Source organism: Bombina bombina, chromosome 5, assembly GCF_027579735.1.
Source record: "Bombina bombina isolate aBomBom1 chromosome 5, aBomBom1.pri, whole genome shotgun sequence".
Taxonomy (NCBI): Eukaryota; Metazoa; Chordata; class Amphibia; order Anura; family Bombinatoridae; genus Bombina; species Bombina bombina.
This window is the reverse complement of record NC_069503.1, coordinates 1085273128-1085297217: the sequence shown is the minus strand read 5'-3', so window position 1 is coordinate 1085297217 and position 24090 is coordinate 1085273128. Positions and strand designations below refer to the sequence as shown.

Here is a 24090-nt window from a genome sequence, read left to right as displayed (position 1 = left end):
TGAACCCCTTGCCTGCTACACATTGCATGAAATATCAAGCATTCCTTTCAGGTAGCAAATGGGTTAAATTACTGAAATACTTGCAAACCATAGCTTCATATTTTTTACTGTAAATGTTATCACTCCTTTAAATAATAGGTTGGGAGAATTGCAGTACTAAATTATTATTTTTTAGGGTAAAGCTTGCTGATTGGTAGCTAAATGCAGCCACCAATTATCAAGTGCTATCCAGGATGCTGATCCAAAAATGGGCCGGCTCCTAAGATTATATTCCTGCTTTTTCAAATAAAGATACCAAGAGAAAGAAGAAAAATTGATAATAGTAGTAAAGTAGAAAGTTGCGCAAAATTGCTGCTCTATCTGAATCATGAAAGAAATAAATTGGTTTTCATATCCCATTAAAAATGTGGTTTGAACTTTATTTTTATTATTAGAGAAATAAAAATCTTATTTAAAGGGACACTGAACCCAATTTTTTTTATTTTGTGATTCAGATAGAGCAGGCAATTTTAAGTAACTTTCTCATTCACTCCTATTATCAATTTTTCTTCGTTCTCTTGCTTTCTTTATTTGATAAAGAAGGCATCTAAGCTATTTTTTGGTTCAGAACCAAGGAAAGAACTTGTTTATTGGTGGATGGATTTATCCACCAATCAGCAAGAACAACCCAGGTTGTTAACCAAAAATGGGCAGGCATCTAAACTTAAATTCTTGCATTTCAAACAAAGATACCAAGAGAATGAAGAAAATTTGATAATAGGAGTAAATTAGAAAGTTGCTTTCTATCTGAATCATAAAAGAAAAAAATTGGGTTCAGTATTCCTTTAACATGTGAACTGAGTATTAAATAGAATGCACTGAGAAAAAAAAAACTTGTACAAAAAGCCAGGAAATTCAACTCAAAAATGCAAAAATGTGATTTCAATGGGTACAAAATATTTAGAAAAGTCCAAAAATGTTTTGCCAGAAATGTGTTTTATGATTGACCGGAATGTTCATGTTGAATTGTCCCAGTGTAATGTATAATTGTGTTATTGTAGCCCAAGTGAATTAAAAAAGCAGTAAATAAATTAGTTATTGTGGGTTTTCAAGCATATTGGATCGAAATTCAAACTTGAAAAACACTTATAGCTCAGAAATTCTCCCCAAGGCAAAACATATATCAAAACAAACCATATATTTGTTATATTACAAAAAATGCTGTCCAGCGTATTGCATAGGTTTAAATAATCATTTTTACAATGTCCCTTTTAGAATATGCCATGTGAATTACACTTCTCATATAGCTACACTACTTACCAAAAACTAAAACATATACAGCAACATTTGTTATGGGATAAAGCAAATATTTCTAATCATCATAAATGTAGTTTTGTATTTAAAAGGTTGTGACAGCAATGATGACAATTTTATATCGTTATATAAGTGAGAATGGAAAATACTGCTGACTTGTGCTTATGAAACTACAACGTTTACAGCAACAGTGATCTCAGGCAGAGGTATCAAACCTACTCAAAATGGGGGGACGGCAATTTGTTTTCAAACATTGTAGAAATTCCATTAAAGGGATATGAAACCCAATTTTTTTCTTTTGTGATTCAGACAGAGCATACAATGTTTTTAAAAAAAAGTTTAAAAATGTACTTCTATTATCAGTCCCAGGGTATTTTTCTGAGTTGAAGAGATGGCTAGATAGGTGCTGGAGCATTAAATGGCAGGAAATAGCGCTGTCATCTAGTACTCTTGTAAATGGATATTATTCTTGCAAGACTGTTGTCATGTATTTCTCTAAACATGCTCCTGAGCTTACATTCCTGCATTTTTAACAAAATATATTAGAAGTAAAATAAAAATGTGTTTAAAGGGATAGTCTAGTCAAAATTAAACTTTCATGATTCAGATAAAGCATGCAATTTTAATCAATTTTCGAATTTACTCCTATTATCAATTTTTATTCGTTCTCTCAATATTTTTTTTTTTTAAGAAGCTGAAATGTAAGCTTAGAAGCCAGCCCATGTTTGGTTCAGCACCTGGATAGCGCTTGCTGATTAGTGTCTAAATGTAGCCATCCAATCAGCAAGCGCTACCCAGGTGCTAAACCAAAAATGGGCCGGCACCTAGACTTACTTTCCAACTTTTTTAAATAAAGATACCAAGAGAACAAAGAAAAATTAATAATAGGAGTAAATTAGAAAATTGCTAAAATTGCATGTTCTGTCTGAATCATGGAAGTTTATTTTTGACTAGACTATCCTTTAATATAGTATGCTCTAGTTGTCTATAAATAACACATATGTAGTTTCATATTCTAATAACTAGGCATTAATCTTGATTTATTTGTTATATTTTGGCCCACACCAATTAATTTTATCCACATTTTCCAAAAAAAAAAAAAGAGAAAGAAATCTTAAAATTCTTCAAATAAATATCCAAATTTGCATAATCTTTCTAATATAATAAATACATATGATTATAAACTTACATTGACTTCTTTTATAAGCTCCAAAGTAAGCAGTAGTTGTGACCAGGGGGCATTTTATGCATGCTGTGCTTCCAGCCTTATCCTGGTAAAATCCTATGGCGCATGGTGCGCACGCTTCATTCTGTGAGTAACTTCCCTCCGGGCAAATAACTGTAACACAAAAATAAGACTCATTACTCATCATTACATCAATTAGATGGTTTATTATTATATATGTATGTGTGTGTGTGTGTATATATATATATATATATATATATATATATATATACTGTGTAAAATTGTGCAGGGTCTGTGAAAATTTCACTACATTCAAAAATGAAGGAGGCATCTCCAGAGGAAGTGGATACAGTATCATTATCTGAGGTATTTTACAACAAACACAAACAATTAAATAATGAATGTATACTGTAATGTTTTCTTAAAGAGACAGTTAACTAAAAAACATAATTTATGTAAGAACTTACCTGATAAATCCATGTCTTTCATATTGGCAAGAGTCCATGAGCTAGTGACGTATGGGATACACAATCCTACCAAGAGGGGCAAAGTTTCCCAAACCTCGAAATGCCTATAAATACACCCCTCACCACAACCACAATTCAGTTTAATGAATAGCCAAGTAGTGGGGTGATAAAATAAGGAGTAAAAAAGCATACAAAAAGAGGAACTGGAATTAAAATTGTGCTTTTATACAAAAATCATGACCACCAAAAAAAGGGTGGGCCTCATGGACTCTTGCCAATATGAAAGAAATTAATTATCAGGTAAGTTCTTACATAAATTATGTTTACTTTCATGTAATTGGCAAGAGTCCATGAGCTAGTGACATGGGATAGAAATACCCAAGATGTGGAAGACCACAGAAGAATCACTAGAAAGGGAGGGATAAAATAAAAACAGCTATTTCCTCTGAAAAAATTAAATCCACAAAAAAATAAGTCTTTCTTATAAACTGAACATAAATTTCAAGAAAAAAAACTTAAATCATAAGCAGAAGTATCAAAATGAAACAGCTGCCTGAAGAACTTTTCTACCAAAGATTGCTTCAGAAGAAGCAAATACATAAAAATGGTAAAATTTAGTAAATGTATGGAAAGAAAACCAAGTTGCTGCTTTGCAAATCTAATCAACCAAAGCTTCATTCTTAAAAACCCAAGGAGTGGCAACTGATCTAGAAGAATGAGCTGTAATTCTCTGAGGCGGAGACTGTCCCACCTCCAAATAAGCCTTGTGAATCAAAAGCTTTAACCAAGATGCCAAAGAAATGGCAGAGGCTTTCTGACCTTTCCTAGGACCAGAAAAAACAACAGACTAGAAATCTTCCTGAAATCTTTAGTAGCTTCGACATAATATTTCAAAGCTTTTACAACATCCAAAGAATGTAAAGATCTTTCAAGAGTATTCTTAGGATTAGGACACAAGGAAGGAACAACAATTTCCCTACTAATGTTGTTAGAATTCACAACCTTAGGAAGAAATTTAAACGAAGTCCGCAAAACAGCCTTATCCTGATGGAAAATAAGAAAAGGAGACTCACAAGAGAGGGCAGACAATTCAGAAACTCTTCTAGCTGAAGAGATAGCCAAAATAAACAACACTTTCCAAGAAAGTAGTTTAATATCCAAATAATGCATAGGCTCAAAAGGAGGAGCCTGCAAAGCCTTCAAAACCAAATTAAGACTCCAAGGAAGAGAGATTGATTTAATAACAGGCTTGATATGAACCAAAGCCTGAACAAAACAGTGAAGATCAGGAAGTTTAGCAATCATTCTATGAAATAAAACAGAAAGAGTAGAGATATGTCCCTTCAAAGTACTTGCAGACAAACCTTTATCCAAACCCTCCTGAAGAAACTGTAAAATTCTAGGAATGACAAGAGAATTTATGAGAAAAAAAATAATGAAATATAGGTTTTCCAAACCCGATAGTAAATCTTCCTTGAAACAGACTTATGAGCCTGTAGCATAGTATTAGAAGTCAGAGAAACTTCTATGACTAAGCACTAAGCATTCGATTTCCATACCTTCAAATTTAGCGATTTGAGATCCTGATGAGGCCATGCTGGTGCTATCAGAAACACATGCAATTGTTCCATTATGATCTTGGAGATCACTTTTGGAAAAAGAACTAGAGGCGGAAAAATGTAAGCAGGTTGGTAAAACCAAGGAACTGCTGGAAAGGTACCTGGGAATCTTCTTGTTTAGATGGGAAGCCATCAGATCTATTTCGGGAAGACCCCACATCTGTACAATCTGACAAAATACATCTGGATGGAGAGATCACTCCCCTGGATGTACAAACTGACGACTGAGATAATCCACTTCCCAATTGTCTACACCTGGGATATGTATAGTAGAAATTAGACAGGAGTTAGATTCCGCCCAAGAAAGTATCCGAGATACTTCTTTCATCGCTAAAGGACTGTGAGTCCCACCCTGATAATTTACATATGCCACAGTTGTGATATTGTCTATCTGAAAACGAATGAATGATTCTCTGAACAATCTGAGAAAACACATCTGGATGGAGAGACCACTCCCCCGGATGTAAAGTCTGATGGCTGAGATAATCCGCTTCCCAATTGTCTACACCTGGAATATGTACCACAGAAATTAGAGCTGGATTCCGCCCAAGAAAGTATTCAAGATACTTCTATCATAGCTAGGGGACTGTGAGTCCCACCCTGATAATTGACATATGCCACAGCTGTGATATTGTCGATTCTCTCTTCAACAGAGGCCAAGCCTGAAGAGCCCTGAAAATAGCACGGAGTTCTAAAATATTGATTGGTAACCTCGCCTCTTTAGGATTCCAAACTCCTTGTGCTGTCAGAGACCCCAGACAGCTCCCCAACTAGTGAGACTTGCATCTGTTGAATTCACAGTTCAGGAAGGATGAACAAAAGAGGCACCTTAAATAAAACGATGATGGTCCAACCACCAGGACAGAGAGAGTTGAATGTTGATATTTAAGTATATCAATTGTGATATCGGAGTATAATCTCTGCACCATTGATTCAGCATACAAAGCTGTAGAGGTCTCATATGAAAACGAGCAAAGGGGATCGCGTCCGATGCTGCAGTCATGAGACCTAAAACCTCCATGCACATAGCCACTGAAGGGAATAATCGAGACTGAAGGTTTCGACAGGCAGAAACCAATTTCATTTGTCTCTTGTCTGTTAAAGACAGAGTCGTGGCAACCTCTATCTGGAAACCTAAAAAGGTCACCCTTGTCTGAGGAATCAAGAAACTCTTTGGTAAATTGCTCCTCCAACCATGTTTTTGAAGAAACAACACAAGTTGATTCATGTGAGATTCTGCTAAATGAAAAGATTAAGCTAGTACCAAGATATCGTCAAAATAAGGAAACACTGCAATACCCTGCTCTCTGATTACAGATAGAACGGCACCAAGAACCTTCGAAAAGATTCTTGGAGCTGTTGCTAGGCCAAATGGAAGAGCAACAAATAGGTAATTCTTGTCTAGAAAAGAGAATCTCAGAAACTGATAATGGTCTGGATGAATCGGAATGTGAAGATACGCATCCTGTAAGTCTATTGAGGACATGCAATGACCTTGCTGAGCAAAAGGCAGAATAGTCCTTATAGTCACCATCTTGAAAGTTGGGACCCTTACAAATTGATTCAAAAACTTCAGATACAGAACTGGTCTGAAAGAATTATCCTTCTTCGGGACAATGAATAAATTTGAATAAAAACACAGACCCTGTTCCAGAAGTGGAACTGGTACAATTACCCCTGAAAAATCCAGACCTGAAACACACTTCAGAAAGGCCTGAGCTTTAACAGGATTTTTTGGAACGTGAGGGAGAAAAAAATCTTCTCACAGGAGGTCTTATTCTGAAACCTATTCAATACCCCTGAGAGACAATAGTCTGAAATACTCTGAATCCAATGATTCTGAACAGAACCTGCCCAAACGTCTTGAAATAATTTCAATCTGCACCTCACCAGCAGAACTGGATTGAGGGCTGCACCTTCATGCAGTCTTGGGGGCTGGCTTTGGTTTCTTATAAGGCTTGGATTTATTCCAACTAGAAGATGGCTTCCAATTGGAGGCAGGGTCCTTAAGGGAAGGAGTGGTTTTCTGTTCTCTATTCTGTTGAAAGGAATAAAACCCATTAGTAGCTTTAGGCTTACCCTTAGACTTTTTATCTTGGGGCAAAAAAACTCCCTTCCCCCCAGTAATAGTGAAAATAATAGAATCCAACTGGGAACCAAACAAAATATTACCCTGAAATGATAGAGATAGTAACTTAGATTTAGATACCATGTCAGCATTCCATGATTTGAGCCATAAAGCTCTTCTAGCTAAAATAGCCAAAGACATAGATTTAACATTAATCTTGATAATATCAAAAATAGCATCACAGATAAAATAATTAGCATGTTAAAGCAAATGAACAATGCTATGCAAATCAGAATCTTTTTCCTGATGTGCTAAGCTATCCAACCAAAAAGTTGATGCAGCCGCAATATCAGCCACAGAAATGGCAGGTCTGAGAATATAGCCAGAATGTAAATAAGCTTTCCTTAGATAAGATTCAATTTCCCTATCTAAAGGATCATTAAAGAGGTACTATCTTCCATAGGAATAGTAGTACACTTAGCAAGAGTAGAAATAGCCCCATCAACCTTAGGGACTTTTTCCCAAAACTCTAACTTTGCCACTGGCAAAAGATACAACTTTTTAAACCTTGAAGAAGAAATAAAAGAAGTACCAGGCTTAGACCATTCCTTAGCAATCACATCAGAAATAGCATCAGGAACAGGAAAAACCTCAGGAGTAATCACAGGAGGTTTATAAACAGAATTTAAATGTTTACTGGATTTATTATCAAAAGGACTAGATTCCTCAATTTCCAAAGTTATCAACACTTCTCTTAACAAAGAATGAATATACTCAATCTTAAAAAGATAAGTTGATTTATCAGTGTCAATGTCTGAAGTAGGATCTTCCGAATCAGAGAGATCCTCATCAGAGGTGGATATATCAGTATGTTGTCGGTCATTACAAATTTCATCAGTATTATGAGAAGTTTTAAAACACCTTTTACATTTATTTGAAGGCTGTATAGCAGCCATAGCCTTCTGTATCGCATCAGCAATATAATTTTTCATATCAACAGGGATATCATGTACTTTAGATTTTGAAGGAACAACAGATGCTGTACTAGTACTAATAGAAACCTTTTCTGCATTCAAAAGCTTATCATGACAAGTGTTACATACTACAGCTGGATATATAATCTCCACTAGTTTACAACAGATACACTTAGCTTTGGTAGAACTGTGTTCATGCAGCATGGTTCCTACAGCAGTTTCTGAGACAGGATCAGATTGAGACATCTTGTAAAATGTAAAAGAAAAAATAGCATTTAAACATAAATAACATAATGTATGTAAGAACTTACCTGATAAATTAATTTCTTTCAAATTGGCAATAGTCAATGAGCTAGTGACATATGGGATATACAATCCTACCAGGAGGGGCAAAGTTTCCCAAACCTCAAAATGCCTATAAATACACCCCTCACCACACCCACAATTCAGTTTAACGAATAGCCAAGTAGTGGGGTGATAAAAAAAGGAGTAAAAAGCATTTGGAAATTTGGAAATAATTGTGCTTTATACAAAATATCATTACTACCATAAAAAGGGTGGGCCTCATGTACTCTTGCCAATATGAAAGAAATGAATTTATCAGGTAAGTTCTTACAAAAATTATGTTTTCTTTCATGTAATTGGCAAAAATTGGCCCTAGAACTATACTATGGTGATTTAACCACCAAAGTCATAGATAATCGAACATTGGGATTTAAGTATATTAATTGTGATATCCTTGTATAATCCCTGCACCATTGGTTCAGCATACAAAGCTGGAGAGGTCTCATATAAAAATGAGCAAAGGGGATCGTGTCCGATGCTGCAGTCATGAGACCTAAAATTTCCATGCACATAGCTACTGAAGGGAATGACTGAGACTGAAACTAATTTTAAACGTCTCTTGTCTGTTAAAGACAGAGTCATGGACAGTGAATCTATCTGGAAACCTAAAAAGGAGACCCTTGTCTGAGGAATCAAAGAACTTTTTTGGTAAATTGATCCTCCAAGCATGTTATCGAAGAAACAACACTGGTTGATTCGAGTGAGATTCTGCAGAATGTAAAGACTGAACTAGTACCAAGACATCGTCAAAATAAGGAAACACCGCAATACCCCGCTCTCTGATTACAGAGAGTAGTGCACAGAGAACCTTTGAAAATATTCTTGGAGCTGTCGCTAGGCCAAAAGGAAGAGTGACAAATTGGTAATGCTTGTCTAGAAAAGAGAATCTCAGAAACTGATAATAATCTGGATGAATCAGAATATGAATATATGTATCCTGTAAGTCTATTGTAGACATATAATGCCCGTGCAATCACACTTCAGGAAAGCCTGAGCCTTTACTGTATTTGCTGGGATGCGTGAGAGAAAATATCTTCTCACAGGAGGTCTTACTCTGAATCCTATTCGGTACCCCTGAGAGACAATACTCAGAATCCATTGATTTTGGACAGAATTTGTCCAAACATCCTTGAAAAATCTTAATCTGCCCCCTACCAGCAGAGCTGGAATGAAGGCCGCACCTTCATGCGGATTTGGGGGCTGGCTTTGGTTTCTTAAATGGCTTAGATTTATTCCAATTTGAAGAAGGTTTCCAACTGATTCCTTGGGGGAAGGATTAGGTTTCTGTTCCTTAATTTGTAAAAAGGAACGAAAATGGTTAGAAGCTTTAGATTTACCCTTAGGTCTTTATCCTGAGGCCAAAAAACTCCCTTACCCCAGTGAAAGTTGAAATAATCGAATCCAACTGAGAACCAAATAACTTATTACCTTGGAAAGAAAGTGATAGCAATCTAGACTTAGAAGTCATGTCAGCATTCCAAGATTTAAGCCACAAAGCTCTTCTAGCTAAAATAGACATAGATTTAACATCAATTTTGATGATATAAAACATGGCATCACAAAAAAAAAATGATTAGCATGTTGAAGCAAGCGAACAATGCTAGACAAATCAGAATCCAATTCTTGTTGCGCTAAATTTTCCAACCAAAAAGTTGATTCAGCTGCAACATCAGCCAAAGAAAATACAGGCCTGAGATGATGACCAGAATATAAATAGGCTTTCCTTAGATAAGATTCAAGTTTCCTATCTAAAGGATCTTTAAAAGAAATACTATCTTCCATAGGAATAGTAGTACATTTAGCAAGAGTAGATATAGCCCCATCAACTTTAGGGATCTTTTCCTAAAACTCCAATGTAACTGCTGGCATAAGAAACAATTTTTTAAACCTTGAAGAAGGAAAAAAATAAGTACCAGGCCTATTCCATTCCTTAGAAATCATATCAGAAATAGCATCAGGAACTGGAAAAACCTCTGGAGTAATCACAGGAGGTTTATAAACAGAATATAAATGTTAACTATTTTTAATATCAAGAGGACTAGTTTCCTCAATATCCAATGTAATCAACACTTCTTTAACAAAGAACGAATATACTCCATTTTAAATAAGTAGATTTATCAGTGTCAATATCTGAGGAAGGATCTTCTTAATCAGATAGATCCTCATCAGAGGAGGATAATTCAGTATGTTGTCGGTCATTTGAAATTTCATCAACTTTAAGAGAAGTTTTAAAAGACCTTTTACGTTTATTAGAAGGCGGGATGGCAGACATATATATATATATATATATATATATATATATATAATATGCTACATAAATACATATGTATATATATATATATATATATATATATCTGCTACATAAATACATATGAATATATCTCTGCTACATAAATACATATATATATATATATATATATATATATATATATATATGCTACATAAATACATATGTATATATATATATCTACTACATAAATACATATGTATATATCTCTGCTACATAAATAGATATGTTTATATATCTGCTACATAAATACATATGTATATATATCTGCTACATAAATACATATGTATATATATCTGCTACATAAATACATATGTATATATCTCTGCTACATAAATACATATGTATATACAGTATATATCTGCTACATAAATACATATGTATATATATATCTGCTACATAAATACATATGTATATATCTCTGCTACATAAATAGATATGTTTATATATCTGCTACATAAATACATATGTATATATCTCTGCTACATAAATAGATATGTTTATATATCTGCTACATAAATACATATGTATATATATCTGCTACATAAATACATATATATATATATCTGCTACATAAATACATATGTATATATCTCTGCTACATAAATACATATGTATATACAGTATATATCTGCTACATAAATACATATGTATATATATATATCTGCTACATAAATACATATGTATATTTATCTAGACATATATCTAAGTGCATTGGAGCCCATTTAAAGGGACAGTCTAATAAAAAATAAACGTTCATGATTTAGATAGGGCATGCAATTTTAAACTACTTTTCAATTTACTTATATTATCAAATTTTTCTTTTTTTCTTGGTATTCTTTGCTGAAAGCTAAACCTAAGTAGGCTCAAACTGATTTTAAACTGTTAAAAACCGCCACCTATCTCATTGCATTTTGACAGTTTTTCATAATTAGACAGTGCTAGTTCATGTGTGCCATAAAGGTAACATGGTGCTCACTCCTATGGAGTTATTTAAGACTCAGCACTGATTGGGTAAAATGCAAGTCTGTCAAAAGACCCAAATAAGGGGGAAGTCTGCAGAGTCTTAGATACAAGGTAAAACATAAATTAATATAACAGTGTTGGTTATGCAAACTTGGGGAATGGGTAATAAAGGGATTATCTATCTTTTTAAACAATACAGTAGACTGCTCCTTTAAGTAAATGAAACCATGAAACATAATTTTTATGCAATATTCATTTTTTTTAAAAAGTGTTTATGTATTTACTGGAATTATTGGTTAAACGTGATCGGGTTTATGAGCGAGTAGGGTGTTATTTTTGTTTCCCCACACTTTTTCCACTCCATTGAAGTCTTTGGGGAATACATTAATGCAGTCACGATATACTAACTTCGACTTTTGCGCGCATCAGGTTAGCATGCAAGAAAAAACTTTTTACTTTCAACTTGTAATACGCACTGTATCCGACATGCACAAAAAGCTTACTTCTAGCACAGTTAATGTTTGAGTAGGAGCGATAAATAGTGCTCCACTCATTATCTGGCCCAAAAGTTTAATTATACATAGTTAAAAAAAAAATGGTCAAATTTTCCAGTTATTTATATCTGAAAAGTGTAGTGTTTCCACTCCCCCTAGAAAGGCTGGAATGCATTCCGGGGAATACAGTGCCCTCCTGCATGCTGCACAGTTATTGGTTGATATATCCAAGATCTTATTTATATATTTCACTAATCGGCCACAGCTGAGTAACTGATATAAACAGTCAAGAGGCTTTTTTTTTTTGGAGGGGGGGGGGGTATTGGACCTGCAAAACAACTCTTATTTTTATAACAAATGCATTGAATAATTTCTGATACATTAATAAAAATGACTTTACTGTCCCTATAATTAAAGGACCGCTAAATACAGTGGAAATGAATAACTGAAAAATACACATTAAAAAGACAATGCTATATAACTTACTTTGAATTTGCATTTAGCTAAAGAATGCTTCCTGGCAAATTTCAAAGTTAATACAATTTTCTTGACCCTTGTATCACATTATAGCCCTCAGCCAATCACAAAATACATCTACTTATATACAGTGCATTCTTGCACATACTCAGTAGTAGCTTAGAAAATGTGCATACAAATAGAATGTGCACATTTTGATAATGGGAGTATATTGGAAATGTGTTTTAAATTGCATGCTCTATCTGAATATAACTTTCATTTTGACTTTAGTGTTTAGTGTCCTTAGCAACAGACATTGATATCAAGTGTGCAAGAAACAAGTTCAGAATAGGAAATAAAAGACTGCATTTGATGATGTGCGCTGTGCGGTAAAACAATTTACAAAACACCTACAATAGATGAGGTCACCCTTAAAAAGATACACATTACAGTACATACCGCATCCACCCAATTTCCTGAAGTCGATCTCAGAATTAAAGTGTTTCTGGAATCCGTCTGCACAGCTAAGTGTAACTTGTGGCGATAGACTGAAATCATCATCTTGTGGGAAGAGCACAGACGTATCACCCACAAACCTCTTGGAGTCCAAATACAGAGTATAGTTTCCAGATTTTACAATAGATAAAAAGCGTCCGACCAAATCTTCTCCAACAAATGCAGTTTCTAAATCAATAAATAAAAGATGTTATAAATAATTCCAACACTATGTAGTCTACTATACAAAGACATTTAAATTAAAGAATGACTTGTTAAAATTACTTTAACCCCTTAAGGACCAAGGTTTGTCCCAGTTTCCATGCTTACATAACACAAGTAATTTTGGGCATTTTTGCTCACTATTGGTTTCACTGCATAAATGAAGTTAAAAAGAGGATTTAAAGGTAAAATCCTTTAAAATAATGAATAATACTTATTGCAATTATTTTTCACTGAATGTGTTCACCAGGACAGAAGGTGAGGGGCCAAGACAAGCCATTGGGCCACTTTTTTGAGCATCACTGGGCTACCTCCTGAGGCATCCAGTGATTGGCAACTGAGCCTGATAACAGAATCCACTGGGCATGCTAGTATCAAAGCTCCATTTTAAGTATACAATCATTGTGGCTGTATACACTGGAATATTTGACACTTATTGTACTGCTGATCGCAAGCCTCACATGCAGGCTTTCAGCAACCCACTAGTAGGCATGGGATCACAGGGACACCTTGTCCCTACTATAGATAGCCTGGGATGTCCTCCATTACACTATTTCTGCCTGTCTCACTGCTGAGGAAGGCAGAATTAGCTCAGTCGCACCTCAGCACTGAGAATGGCGCCCTAACAGCCCAGCATACAGTGGCTATACAGGATCTTAATGGCTTAAAGACCTCTTGCATTTGTTTAAAAACTTTCATTTGCGTAATGCTACCTAGAAAGGCCGAAAAGCAAATCCTGTAGCCTGAGTTTTCAAAATGTGGCAGAGTGCCTAAACCATCTATGTGATTTGCAAGTTACAAAATTTACTTTTTGGCCTCTTTAGGGAGAGTCAGATAAAGTACAATTTAAAGTGAAGGTAAACTTTGATGAATGAAAGCCCGGTTTTTAAAAATACTATTATAAACAGGGGCACTTTCATTCATCAAAGTTTAGAAAGCAGCCTTTTTGTTTAAAAACTTACCTTTGTTCTTTTCATAGCCAGAGAAGCTTCCCCCTCTCTTCAATGACTAATCCGGCTTCCTTCAATCACAGCATGGCCTCAGGCAATGACTCCCCTGGGGGGAAAGCCGTGATTGGAGGAAGCCAAATTAGTCATTGCTGACATGTGAAGAGAGGATCTCCGGGTTGGAGCTACTCTGGCTGTGAAAAGAAGAGAGGTAAGTTTTTAATCAAAACTGCTGCTTTCTAAACTTTGATGAATGAAAGTGCCCCTGTTTTTAATAGTATTTTTAAAAACCGGGCTTTCATTCATCAAAGTTTACCTTCACTTTAACACAAAAACAAGTAGTGTTAAATGTCCTATGAAGGAAATAAATATTTTATAATAACCAACAGAGAATATAAAAAAAATGTTGTTGTATTTAAAAGTCAATATTTCAAAAGGTGCCTAAGTTTCTTTTTTTTTTTAAAAGGATCTGTATGGGCTTTATATACCGGCTTTTGTATGCTTTTTGGAGGTTTGTCCTTAGCTGCTAATCAACTATTTATTAATTTCATTTTAAAATAATTAATTTCACTTTTTTTAGAATTTATTTTTTTAAATTCTCCTGTTTCATTTAAACGGTAGAACATTTTTTGGGCACGTTTCCCCATTAAGGGCTAGATTACAAGTCGAGCGCTAAATTGTCGCATGCCTGCAAAAAGGCAAATTTGCCCTTTAGCGGGCGTACTATAAATAACCAGCTATTACAAGTAGCTGGTTATTGCTACCACAAGCTCGCTGTAGCAAATAGCACTCAGAAACTTAACCAGAGATTAGATCTATTAATTTTCTAAAATTGCCCAAAATGCCCTCGAAATAGAGAGACATATTTTTTTTATTAGAAAAAAGTAGCATTTTTAAAATAAAATAAAAAACAACTGCACCAGGCAGTATTTTGGGGCTAAAATTGGCGACTGTAGGGTGTTAGAAAAAAAAAAGTGCCTGTATGTTGCGGTCTATGGAAACTGTGTGTTCTTAGTAAATATATATGTATATGCTTATATACAGTACATATATATTTATGTGTTAATATGTGTATATTCAGTATCCCACACCCATTACATTTTTATAAATATTTTATTATATCTTTTCATGTAACAACACTGAAGAAATGACACTTTGCTACAATGTAAAGTAGTGAGTGTACAGCCTGTATAACAGTGTACATTTGCTGTCCCCTCAAAATAACTCAACACACAGCCATTAATGTCTAAACCGTTGGCAACAAAAGTGAGTATACCCCTAACTGTAAATGTCCAAATTGGGCCCAAAGTGTCAATATTTTGTGTGGCCACCATTATTTTCCAGCACTGCCTTAACCCTCTTGGGCATGGAGTTCACCAGAGCTAGAATACTATGCCTTATATGAAAGTCACTTCATTGTTTGTTTATTTTTCTCCATGTGACAACAGGATACGTTTTTATGTTACAGGTACTTACTAACACTGGGAACCATCTATGATGACAGCAATGTTAGATGCCTTAGTAACGCAAACCGGTATGAGACAGCTGCCTTGCTCACAGTCACTTACTCAACGCTGAGAACCTCTGTTAAAGGATTTGTCTAAGTGGATTAAAGTTGTTTGTCTCTACGTTATACATGTTCCAAAGGTATGCTGACACGTTTAATATGGGAATAGTTTGTATTGTTGTAACCTCTTAAGAAATAGTACTAGTCAATGATGATCACCTTTTTATGATGGCTCACTGTTATACTATGCGGCTGGCAGCTGTGTGATACAGAGAGACAATATGTGCTGCTGACTACTACTGAAGGATAGTGGAGATGTTTCTTGCTTAACACATGTTTTCCCTTATACAAATATGTTGTAACTACCCCAATACAGAGGCTCTAATGTATTCTGCTGCACAATGTGATTAATGTTCTTGTTGAATTGTAAGACATGACGCCATACATATGGGTTGCACAGTAGTTATGATAGCATAACACCAGATATACATCAACATACGATCCTCTCACCTAAGATAAGATAAACATTAGTCAATAGACCGCCTAACATGTTATAGGAGGGGATAGCCCTATGTTAGCCTCAACCTCCTATATAACTAATGGACACTTGCATGGTTTAGAAGTTGCTAGATATATGTTTCTATTTTTCAGCCTGTTTATTATGTTTAATGATGTTACTTACTTAGCTTTATTACTAGAAGTTACATTTTACAGCTATATATATTATTGTTGGTGCCTCTTATTCTTGAGAATCGATATTGATCAGATAGTTTTTTACTATGGAGTCAGGTTTACGCATTAGCCCAATCGACCAGTATAAGACTTGGAAGGGGAAGATAGCTGCTTATGTTAGGTTAAACTCAGCTTTGTATGCTCAACACATGAGAGCTATTATGTACCACTAGCCTACCTTTGGAGTAAAATTGCGAGTAGAAAGCTACGCATGCTAGATGTAAAAGGTAACCAGTAAGTTCTGAGCAATACTCTGCAGAATTATTTAGGAGGTGCACTTATCTGCCATATATGTTCGCTCCAGGTGTTAAAAACGTATCTTTTGTGTATTTAAATGACACCCCAAAAATTGTATTTAAAGTGCCCTTTAATTACAAGAGACTCTACCTATAGACAAACAGCAATTATTATTAACAGGTGATATTGTCACCAGGTTAGCCTTACTTTATACATTCTAGTTAGCACCCTATATATGTCTAGTAATATGTAATATATTGAAAACACTCCCTAGGTAGGACACTTTCTATACTGAAATCCGGGAATTATTACGGAGCACCATCTGTTTTCTTTTCTCTACGCTTAGGTAAAGCTATTAGCCATTAGCTAATTTATTATCCAGAGCTTAAATCAATAAAAAATTATAACTTAAAAAAAAACTGACATCATAGAATGTAAGCAGTAACTACCAATGTTATATTATGTTATATTATGCTGACTTGGAAGGAAGTAATTGTTTGGTTTGCACAATAAATTAAGTCATGCATATGATAATATTGTAACTACAGACTTTTCTCACAAGTATAAGTATGACAGTGATGATATCATCATTTGTAAAAAGCCAAGCTATAAATGTTATGTATGTTACAATTAACATTGAAATATGGGAAAACCATTTATCTATGTGGTAAGAGATGCCAAGCAGACTAATATTTTCAGATTTTTTTAGCATCTGATTTAAGTATTTTTTTCTTATTAATATTGGATTTGCATCAGGGACATAAAAGCCAGTTTGGTTATTTTTTATTATCTTTGCTTTCTAAGAGGATTAGCCTGCAGACCCTATTAATTAATTTAATAGAACTTATTTAAGTGAAACTGAGCCTTAAGATCTAAACACATAACACACTTAGCCGATTAAAGGGACATTAATCACAAATTGTAAACAACATGATTATGAACCTTCATACATAAGAATCATTTTGCAATGAAAACTGCAGCATTATTTTGTCAAATGAGTATATTGTTTTGTGTTTATTTTTTTCACTGATGTCCCTGTCCCCCAGAACAAAATAACTCCTGCTAACCAATCACAAACTAATATTTAGATATAGCACAACCTCTGTTTGCACATGTGCAGACTGGCGTAGCATGCCCTCTTATATTCCCTTAAGGAGGTTTTGCACTGATTCAGCTTAGTTACTATTGCAAATAATGATTTGCCATTCATGATTGTCGATACAAAACTGATAATCCACATAGAAGCATGTGACACCATAGAAGATTAGGGAGGTAGGGAAAAGTAAACAAAAGCTTGAATAAATTGCCTTAAAGTATTAACCCAAGCCTCCCTGGGAGAAAGTGAAACAAAAACATTTTTTTAGATGTATTTTACAACAAAAGCTGCAAAATAAACAATTACTGTATATTGCAATAATGTTTTACTTGCAATAATGAAACATTTTAATGTAAGTAGTCCTTTAACCAACAGCTCAACAGATCAATTTCACCAGTATGCTAGTATTTCTATTTTCACATATTTCTATATCTGTATGATGCAGTTATGTTTTGCACATCTTTATTATTAATAAAACCAGACATACCAATATCATGCAGGCTTGGCAATGATTGTGGGATGTCCTCTAGCTGAGCTCTCCATGTCACATTCACGCCTAAGCGATCAGCTGATAGACATTCAACATAGACTGTAGACTCATCACAAACTGGCACTGCTTTTGAATCACCACTTCCAAAACTGCTCACCTGGTTTGTGAAAAATATACTCAGTAAAAAGTGCAATGAAATTATTTCTATTATTTCAGTATTATCTGATACTTGTTTCAATTTTTGTTATTTTTCCTATTAAACCAATCCAGTTTTCCTTATTTAGAGTAGACTTAGGTCTCTCTTGCCTGTATCTATTTTTGTTACTCTCACCTGAATATGACATAATCCTCTGGCCTTTAAATCATCCAGTAGAAATGTCCTAAAAGCCTGAAGTGATGCAGAGTAATCAGCCATACATGTTTTAGTACTGGGTAGAATCACCTGAAAGTCAGCCTGAGCTTTCACTGTCTGGAAGGACTGTGCTTCTGAAAAAGACACCATGATACTTTGTTAACCAGAAGTTTGGATAAACCTAACATTAAATCTATTATATAACAGATACCTTTGTCCTATTAATAAGTCTATGGAATTATACCACTCAAGCACATGATTTTCAGTTAGAAAATTGGAAATAAAATCTTTATCTATCTTGACATATTAAAGGGATTTTAAACAATGGGCTATATCTGTGGTTAACTGTTTACAGAAAATAACAAGCTGCACAAAACATAACAAAATATATTACAGCGTACACTTACACCCATAAATTAAACTATTAACCCCTAAACCACCATCCCCCCACATTGCAAATTACCTAAACTATTAACCCCTAAACCGCCACCCCCCACATTGCAGTACCTATATAAACTATTAACCCCTAAACCGCCACCCCCCACATTGCAAAGTACCTAAATAAACTGTTAACCTCTAAACCACCATCCCCAACATAGAAAACACTAAATAAAACTGTAAACCCCTAAACCACCAGTCCCCAACATCGCAAACACTAAATAAAACTATTACCCCCTAAACCACCAGCCCCCCACATCACAAACACTAAATAATACTATTAACCCCTAAACTGCCAGCCCCATATCACAAACACAAAATAATAATATTAACCCCTATACTACCAGCCCCCCACAAAGCAAAGTCATAAACTAACACCTAAACCCCCTAACCCAAATTAAAATACACAAAAATTACAAAATGAATCCTAACTACCATAAAAAAAAACATAAATTATGTAAGAACTTACCTGATAAATTAATTTCTTTCATATTGGCAAGAGTCCATGAGCTAGTGACGTATGGGATATTCAATCCTACCAGGAGGGGTAAAGTTTTCCAAACCTCAAAATGCCTATACATACACCCCTCACCACACCCACAATTCATTTTAATGAATAGCCAAGAAGTGGGTGATAAAGAAAGGAGTAAAAAGCATCAACAAAGGAATTTGGAAATAATTGTGCTTTATACAAAAAATCATAACCACCACAAAAAGGGTGGGCCTCATGGACTCTTGCTAATATGAAAGAAATTAATTTATCAGGTAAGTTCTTACATAAATTATGTTTTCTTTCATGTAATTGGCAAGAGTCATGAGCTAGTGATGTATGGGATAGCAATACCCAAGATGTGGAACTCCACGCAAGAGTCACTAGAGAGGGAGGAATAAAAATAAAAACAGCCATTTCTCGCTGAAAAAATAATCCACAACCCAAAATATAAGTTAATTCTCTTTAAATAAAAAGAAAAAACTTAAAACATAAGCAAAAGAATCAAACTGAAACAGCTGCCTGAAGAACTTTTCTACCAAAAACTGCTTCCGAATAGCGAATACATCAAAACGATAGAATTTAGTAAATGTATGCAAATTAGACCAGGTTACTGCTTTGCAAATCTGATCAACTGAAGCTTCATTCTTAAATGCCCACAAAGTGGAGACTGATCTAGAAGAATGATCTGTAATTCTCTGAGATGGGGCTTGACCCGACCCCAAATACGCTGAATGAAACCAAAGCTTTACGGCAGAAGCCCTCTGACCTTTCCTAGAACCAGAAAAGATAACAAATAGACTAGAAGTCTTCCTGAAATCTTTGGTAGCTTCAACATAATATTTCAAAGCACTTACCACATCCAAAGAATGGAAGGATTACTCCAAAGAATTCTTAGGATTAGTACACAAGGAAGGGACAACAATTTCTCTATTAATGTTGTTAGAAATAACAACCTTAGGAAAGAATTTAAATGAAGTCCGCAAAACTGTCTTATCCTGATGAAAATACAGAAAAGGAGATTCACAATAAAGAATAGATAATTCAGAAACTCTTCTAGCAGAAGAGATAGCCAAAAGAAACAACACTTTCCAAGAAAGTAGTTTAATATCCAAAGAATGCATAGGCTCAAATGGAGGAGCCTGTAAAGCCTTCAAAACCAAATTAAGACTCCAAGAAGGAGAGATTGATTTAATGACAGGCTTGATACGGACCAAAGCCTGTTAAAAACAGTGAATATCAGGAAGCTTAGCAATCTTTCTGTGAAAAAAGACAGAAAGAGCAAAGATTTGTCCCTTCAAGGAACTTGAAGACAACACCTTATCCAAACCATCCTGAAGAAACTGTAAAATGCTAGGAATTCTGAAAGAATGCCAAGCAAATTTATAAGAACACCATGAAAATAAGTCTTCCAAACTCGATAATAAATCTTTCTAGAAACAGATTTACGAGCCTGTAACATAGTATTAATCACTGAGTCAGAGAAACTTCTATGACTCAGCACCAGGCGTTCAATTCCCATACCTTTAAATTTAATGATTTGAAATCCTAATGGAAAAAACGGACCTTGAGACAGAAGATCCGACCAAAATAGAAGAGGCCAAGATTGGCAACTGGACATCCAAACAAGATCTGCATACCAAAACCTGTGAGGCCATGCTGGAGCTACCAGCAATACAAATGACTGTTCCATGATGATTTTGGATATCACTATTGGAAGAAGAACTAGAGGCAGGAAAATATAAGCAGGTTGGTAGCACCAAGGAAGTGTCAACGCATCCACTGCTTCCGCCTGAAGATCCCTGAACCTGGACAGGTACCTGGGAAGTCTCTTGTTTAGATGAGAAGCCATCAGATCTAATTCTGGAAGACCCCACATCTGAACAATCTGAGAAAACACATCTGGATGGAGAGACCACTCCCCCAGATGTAAAGTCTGACGGCTGAGATAATCCACTTCCCAATTGTCTACACCTGGGATATGTACCACAGAAATTAGAGCTGGATTCCGCCCAAGAAAGTATTCAAGATACTTCTTTCATAGCTAGGGGACTGTGAGTCCCCCCTGATAATTGGCATATGCCACAGCTGTGATATTGTCTGTCTGAAAACAAATGAACGGTTCTCTCTTCAACAGAGGCCAAGCCTGAAGAGCCCTGAAAATTGCATGGACTTCCAAAATATTGATTGGTAATCTCGCCTCTTGAGATTTCCAAACCCCTTGTGCTGTCAGAGATCCCCAAACAGCTCCCCAACCTGAAAGACTTGCATCTGTTGTGATCGCAGTCCAGGTTGGACGACCCAAAGAGACCCCTAGAACTATACGATGGTGATCTAACCACCAAGTCAGAGATAGTCAAACATTGGGATTTAAGGATATTAATTGTGATATCCGTGTATAATCCCTGCACCATTGATTCAGCATACAAAGCTGGAGAGGTCTCATATGAAAATGAGCAAAGGGAATCGCGTCCAATGCTGCAGTCATGAGACCTAAAACTTCCATGCACATAGCTACTGAAGTGAATAATAGAGACTGAAGGTTCCGACAAGCTGAAACCAATCTCTCTTGTCTGTTAGAGACAGAGTCATGGACACTAAATCTATCTGGAAACTTAAAAAGGTGACCCTTGTCTGAGGAATCAAGGAACTTTTTGGTAAATTGATCCTCCAACCATGTCTTTGAAGAAACAACAGTAGCTGATTCGTGTGAGATTCTGCAGAATGTAAAGACTGAGCAAGTACCAAGATATCGTCCAAATAAGGAAACACTGCAACACCCCGCTCTCTGATAACAGAGAGTAGGGCACCAAGAACCTTTGAAAAGATTCCTAGAGCTGTCGCTAGGCCAAAAAGGAAGAGCAACACATTGGTAATGCTTGTCTAAAAAAGAGAATCTCAGAAATTGAAAGCAATCTGGATGAATCGGAATATGAAGATATGCATCCTGTAAGTCTATTGTGGACATATAATGCCCTTGCTGAACAAAAAGCAGAATAGACCTTATAGTCACCATTTTGAATGTTGGTATTCTTACATAACGATTCAAAATTTTTAGATCCAAAACTGGTCTGAATGAAATTACTTTCTTTGGGACAATGAATAGATTTGAATAAAACCCCAGACCCTATTCCTGAAACGGAAACGGCATGATTACCCCAGATAACTCCAGGTCTGAAACATACTAAAGGAAAGCCTGAGCCTTTACTGGGTTTGTTGGAATGCGTGAGAGAAAAAATATTCTCACAGGCTCGGTCTTACTCTGAATCCTATTCTGTACCCCTGAGAGACAATATTCTGAATCCAATAATTTTTGGACCGAGTTGATCCAAACATCTTAGAAAAATCTTAATCTGCCCCTTACCAGCTGAGCTGGAATAAGAGCCGCACCTTCATGCGGACTTAGGGGCTGGCTTTGATCTCTTAAATGGCTTGGATTTATTCCAAATTGAAGAAGGCTTACAATTGGAAACAGATTCCTTGGGGAAGAATTAGGTTTCTGTTCCTTATTTAAGAACGAACGGTTAGAAGCTTTAGATTTACCCTTAGATCTTATCTTGAGGCAAAAAATCTAACTTCCCCCCAGTGACAGTTGAAATTATTGAATCCAACTGTGAACCAAATAATTTATTACCTTGGAAGGAATGAAATAGCAATCTGGACTTAGAAGTCATATCAGCATTCCAAGATTTAAGCCACAAAGCTCTTCTAGCTTAAATAGCTAAAGACAGAGATTTAACATCAATTTTGATGATATAAAAAAATGGCATCACAAATTAAATTATTAGCATGTTGAATCAAGTTAACAATGCTAGACAAATCATGATTCAATACTCGTTGCTCCAAAGTTTCCAACCAAAAAGTTGAAGCAGCTGCAACATCAGCCAAAGAAATTGCAGGCCTAAGAAGAAGACCTGAAAATAAATAAGCTTTCCTTAGATAAGATTCAAGTTTCCTATCTAAAGGATCTTTAAAAGAAATACTATCTTCCGTAGGAATAGTAGTACGTTTAGCAAGAGTAGAGATAGCCCCATCAACTTTGAGGATCTTTTCACAAAACTCCAATCTTACTGCTGGCAAAGGATACAATTTTTAAAACCTTAAAGAAGGAATAAAAGAAGTACCAGGCCTATTCCATTCCTTAGAAATCATATCAGAAATAGCATCAGGAACTGTAAAAAAAACTCTGAAAAAAACACAGGAGGTTTATTAACAGAATTTAAACATTTACTAGCTTTAATATCAAGAGGACTAGTCTCCTCAATATCCAATATAATCAACACTTCTTCAACAAAGAACGAATGTACTCCATTTTAAATAAATAAGTAGATTTGTCAGTGTCAATATCTGAGGAAGGATCTTCTGAATCAGATAGATCCTCATCAGAGGAGGATAATTCAGTATGTTGTCGGTCATTTGAAATGTCATCAACTTTATGAGAAGTTTAAAAAGACCTTTACATTTATTAGAAGGCGGGATGGCAGACAAAGCCTTCTGAATAGAATCAGTAATAAATTCTTATAAATTCACAGGTATATCTTGTACATTAGATGTTGAAGGAACAGCAACAGGCAATGTACTATTACTATTATTATTTCTGAGACAGGATCAGATTGAGACATCTTGCAAATGTAAGAGAAAAAAACAACATATAAAGCAAAATTATCAATTTCCTTAAATGGCAGTTTCAAGAATGGGAAAAAATGCAACAGCATAGCCCTCTGATAGAGAAAAAAGGCAAGAAGCATATAGGAATGGGGTTTAAATTATGAAAATATTTGGCGCCAAGAATGACGCACAATCAGATAAATTTTTTGGAGCTAACAACATCCAGACATGAAACACTCGCGTTATTGAAGACGCAACCTTGTGAAAGGACTCAGCGTTGACAAAGACGCCGGAAATGACTAATTTGCGTCATCGAACGTA

The 24090-nt window shown here is 35.3% G+C and overlaps 1 protein-coding gene across 1 annotated transcript in view; it reads right to left on the bottom strand.

Moving 5' to 3' along the window:
* The window catches only part of TG (thyroglobulin), a 535242-nt gene that overhangs the window by 377111 nt on the left and 134041 nt on the right, over positions 1-24090 (bottom strand). The window contains exons 18-21 of the mRNA XM_053715949.1: positions 18213-18367; positions 17879-18038; positions 12615-12839; positions 2483-2632 (exon numbers count right to left, since the gene is read on the bottom strand). Of these exons, the coding sequence (XP_053571924.1) occupies positions 2483-2632; positions 12615-12839; positions 17879-18038; positions 18213-18367 (690 nt within the window). The remainder of the gene's footprint in view (positions 1-2482; positions 2633-12614; positions 12840-17878; positions 18039-18212; positions 18368-24090) is intronic.